Source organism: Petaurus breviceps, unplaced genomic scaffold (genome assembly GCF_028583685.1).
Source record: "Petaurus breviceps papuanus isolate PSGF00001 unplaced genomic scaffold, PetGlider_PUasm1.0 186, whole genome shotgun sequence".
Lineage (NCBI taxonomy): Eukaryota > Metazoa > Chordata > Mammalia > Diprotodontia > Petauridae > Petaurus > Petaurus breviceps.
The window spans coordinates 30610937-30614468 of record NW_027185798.1 but is presented as its reverse complement, the minus strand read 5'-3'; the positions used below and the strand labels follow the sequence as shown (position 1 = coordinate 30614468).

Genomic DNA, 3532 nt, shown 5'->3' with positions numbered 1-3532 from the left:
GGCTAGAAGTTTTTTCCTTGGTGGTAACTACCAAGGCTAAATGCTTTGCTATTTGGTTTTGTAAAAATTCAGAATGGGGACTTAAAGGATGATGATGATGGTGATGATGATGATGACGATGATGATGATGATGTATGTGTGTGTGTGTTTGTGTGATGGGAGTGAGTGGTGGGTGGCCTTTTGATAGGCAAAGGTCACTGTTGACTGCTTCTCCCTGATAACAATCAGCATTTTTTTGGGCTGCCATTCTTTTGTCGTCGTTGGTCTTCTGGCTGAGGCTGGCTATCTTCCTGTTGCTGAGATGCTAGGGTCTCTTGTTGGCCACCATATTCTTCATCAGGCTCAGGGTCCCCTACTTGATGCCTTGGCTCTTGTGTGTAGCCACAGAGTGGAATGAGGAGGGCTGGGCACTCAGAGGTCTTATTCCTCTGAAGTTCTCTCTCTACCCTCGACTCGGGGCCATAGACCTGAGTCATATCACTTTGGCTTAGATGCTCTTCTGGGGCTGGGAGGTCAGACTGTGCAGGTGTTGTCTGTAAATTTTCATGTATTGGGTTGGAATGTACCTCCTCTCCTGAGGATGAACAAGGCTCTGCGTCTCTGGGTTTCCTCTCTACATGCTCTGAGAGCCCTGGTGAAGAATCGCCCTTTTTATTCCCCACATGTTGTTCACTCACTTCTCCTGCTAGCCCCTGGAGACTCTTGTCTTCCCTTGTCACTGGATTCAGGGCATCAAGACTTGAATCCAGGGTGAGACCGTGTGTTTCTGGGTCCTGACCTTTTGATGGGGCTTCCTGGCTTTCAGACTCTTCTTCTTTTTTCGCATCTGGGTCTTTCCCTTGGTCTTCTTTCTCTGACTGCTGTACCATGGAAAGCTGCCCATCATTTTCATCTGTAGGATCTGTGATCTCTGTATTTGGGGACATTGCTGTCACCTTTTGTTTCACAGATTCCGGAGTCCTTGGCTGGCTCTCCGACTCCTTAGTTGTGACCAGTGTTTTAGCCACTGGTGATTTCTTCTCCTTTTCTTTGGTGAGCTTTTCTAGCTCTTCTGTGGTATTCTCATTATGTTCTCTGTCTATTGGCACCTCTGTTTCTGGGATTCTACTTTTGTCACCTAGCACTGGGGATTCCTGGGGATTCTTGTCATCTTCTTGGTCAGGCTGTTCTTGGGCATCCACCTGTCTCTGGAAGTTCCTTTGTGCAGGTAGGTCCCTTGGTACTGAGCCACTCTCATCATCTCCTGGATTATTGTATGTTTCAGAGAGCATCTCATCACTTTGATTCTCCACCTTGTGTCCATCATATTGCTCAGTTGGTTGGTCCAAAGTCTGAGTGATTCTCCCATTTTTTCCTCCAGACTGGTTATCCTGTGGTTCTGATCCTTGCACACTGTCTTTTGTTTCTGGCATTCTCTCTGCCACAGAAGCACTTCTCTTATCTCCTGAGAATTCTGGTTCACTTATTTCAGAAACTGTGATCTCCTCTTCTGAGGTTGCTGGTCCTTTGTGTTCAGGGTGGTTCTGACCAGCTCCTGATTTTAAGTCTGGGCTTACAGAGTCTTTCCCAATGTCCCCTTCTTCTGCTAGTCCCTCAAGTCGCTTTTCCTTCCCATCAAGCTCTTGTTCAGTGAGGGTTTCAATTTGACCGTCTTCCTCATTTCCTTTTTGCCCAACTCTTTCTGTGTTCTCAGGTTTTCTCTTCCCTTTCTTCACATCTACAAGTATTCCTATCTCTGGGACTCTACTGTCATTACCTTTGTCTAGTACATCTTGAGTTTTATATTCTCCCTGTACTAGTGGTTCTTGGATATCTGGCATTCCAACATCATCCCTGTATCCTGGGAATCTCTTGGTTTTAGATAGTTTTTCCTCAGCCCTTTCTGTTGACAGGTCAGCTGTCTCTGATTCTCTCTCATGATTCTCTTGGGATGATGGTTCTTGTGTCTCAGCGTGTTCCCTGCCCTCCTTTACTCTGGTCCCTTCCTGACTCTCAGATGTTCTCTGTGCCCTTTCTTCTGTGTGCACACTCTCAATCTCCATGTTTTGCTCCCCTTCCTGCTCTGATGACTGGTCCCTTGAGTTCACACCACCTTGCTCTCTGGTCACTTCACGTCCCTCACTTACAGTCTTCTCCTTTTGAGAATAGGCTCTCTTCACAAATCCCTTTGGTGGCCTTTTTTCTTCAGGTGGGACTCGATCACCTCCTGTTGTCTGGACTCGAGTTCTTTCTGGGCTCTGCTCATCTCCTTCACCTTGGGATTGACTCTTAGGGTGGATGTTTTCAACTTGTCTTTCCAGTAATCTGGGAGTCTCAGGGTCATGCTGAAGGCTCTTCTTGGTTAGTGTGTCAGGTACTTTTTCTATGGGGTTGACCAGAGGTGGAGATTCAGTTCCTAGTCCTGTTTCTCCTTGGTAGTGTTCACTCGTCTTACATGCTTCCATGTCCCCTGGCAACTCTTCCTCTGCATTAGATTCTGCTTTAGGCTCCTGATTTAGGAAAGACTGTAGGTCCCGGTAACATATATTCAACAAGTCAAAGATCAGGAGGATAAATTCATCAAAACTGATGGTCTCATCACCATCTCTATCCAGAAGACTCAAGCTGGTTCCTGCAGTAAGACTATCAAATGGCTATGGGGGAAAAAAGCAAGAAAGTAATTTATTAATGAGTAGTCACATGTGCAGTACAACCTTTAGGTGAATACTAATATTTGAAAATAGCCAGAATTTCACTGTTTAGAATCCTTTGGTTCCAACTGACATTTGGCATTAAATGGAAACATGGAAATTTCCTGGAATTTGGAACAAGAGGACCCTAGTCAAATCCTGCTTTAGTCACTTGCTTGGGTGACCTTGGGCCATTCAATCTCTCAGGGTCCTGGTTTCTTCATTTGTAAAATGAGGGGGTTGGACTAGATGACCTCTTGGTTCCCTTTCAGCTCCAAATCCATGATCCTAAATAGGATTACAGTGAAATGGAAACCTTTACACTATATGTTAAGTTGAATAGATTGTTTTGGACCAAAGACACTCAGAGGTTCCCTGAGAAGGTACCTGACTTCCTGAAAGGATGAACAGTTTAGGAGAGCAGGTTATTGGTTGTTTTTTTAAAACAAAACTTTACATGATCTGCAAAGTAAGTCCATAGGGTAACACTGATTTGACAAAAATTGTTTCAGATTCTAGAAGCATAGGTAATTTAGGAGGAGGAGTAGAATGAGGGGGAATCACTCATGCCTTTGTAAATGAGTGCCTGCCTTGGCTCAGAACAAGAAGAAAGAGAAAGACCTTTCTCTTTTATAGCTCTTAATGATTCTCACCTTCAGAAATTCTCCAATCTCCCCCAGGAGGAGCTGCTTTAGCTGACCAGAGCTTAGTGTCCAACAATCACCCTCCTCTCTTGCATATTTTTGGAAAGTCTCGATGATATAAATGACACCTTGTAGGAGCTGAGGCATCTTCACCACTTTAAGACAACCTGAAAGAGAGAGAAAGAGACAGAGACAGAGACAGAGACAGAGAGACAGAGA

General features: G+C 44.8%; 3 protein-coding genes across 5 annotated transcripts in view; all 3 read right to left on the bottom strand.

Moving 5' to 3' along the window:
- The window catches only part of S100A10 (S100 calcium binding protein A10), a 462639-nt gene that overhangs the window by 122268 nt on the left and 336839 nt on the right, over positions 1-3532 (bottom strand). The window lies entirely within an intron of this gene.
- Positions 1-3532, bottom strand: part of S100A11 (S100 calcium binding protein A11) — a 399965-nt gene that overhangs the window by 59594 nt on the left and 336839 nt on the right. The gene's annotated exons all lie outside the window — the stretch shown is intronic.
- The window catches only part of TCHHL1 (trichohyalin like 1), a 10349-nt gene continuing 6823 nt past the window's right edge, over positions 7-3532 (bottom strand). Inside the window, exons 2-3 of the mRNA XM_069089976.1 lie at positions 3323-3480; positions 7-2633 (exon numbers count right to left, since the gene is read on the bottom strand). Of these exons, the coding sequence (XP_068946077.1) occupies positions 225-2633; positions 3323-3460 (2547 nt within the window). The 5' untranslated portion in view covers positions 3461-3480 and the 3' untranslated portion in view covers positions 7-224. The remainder of the gene's footprint in view (positions 2634-3322; positions 3481-3532) is intronic.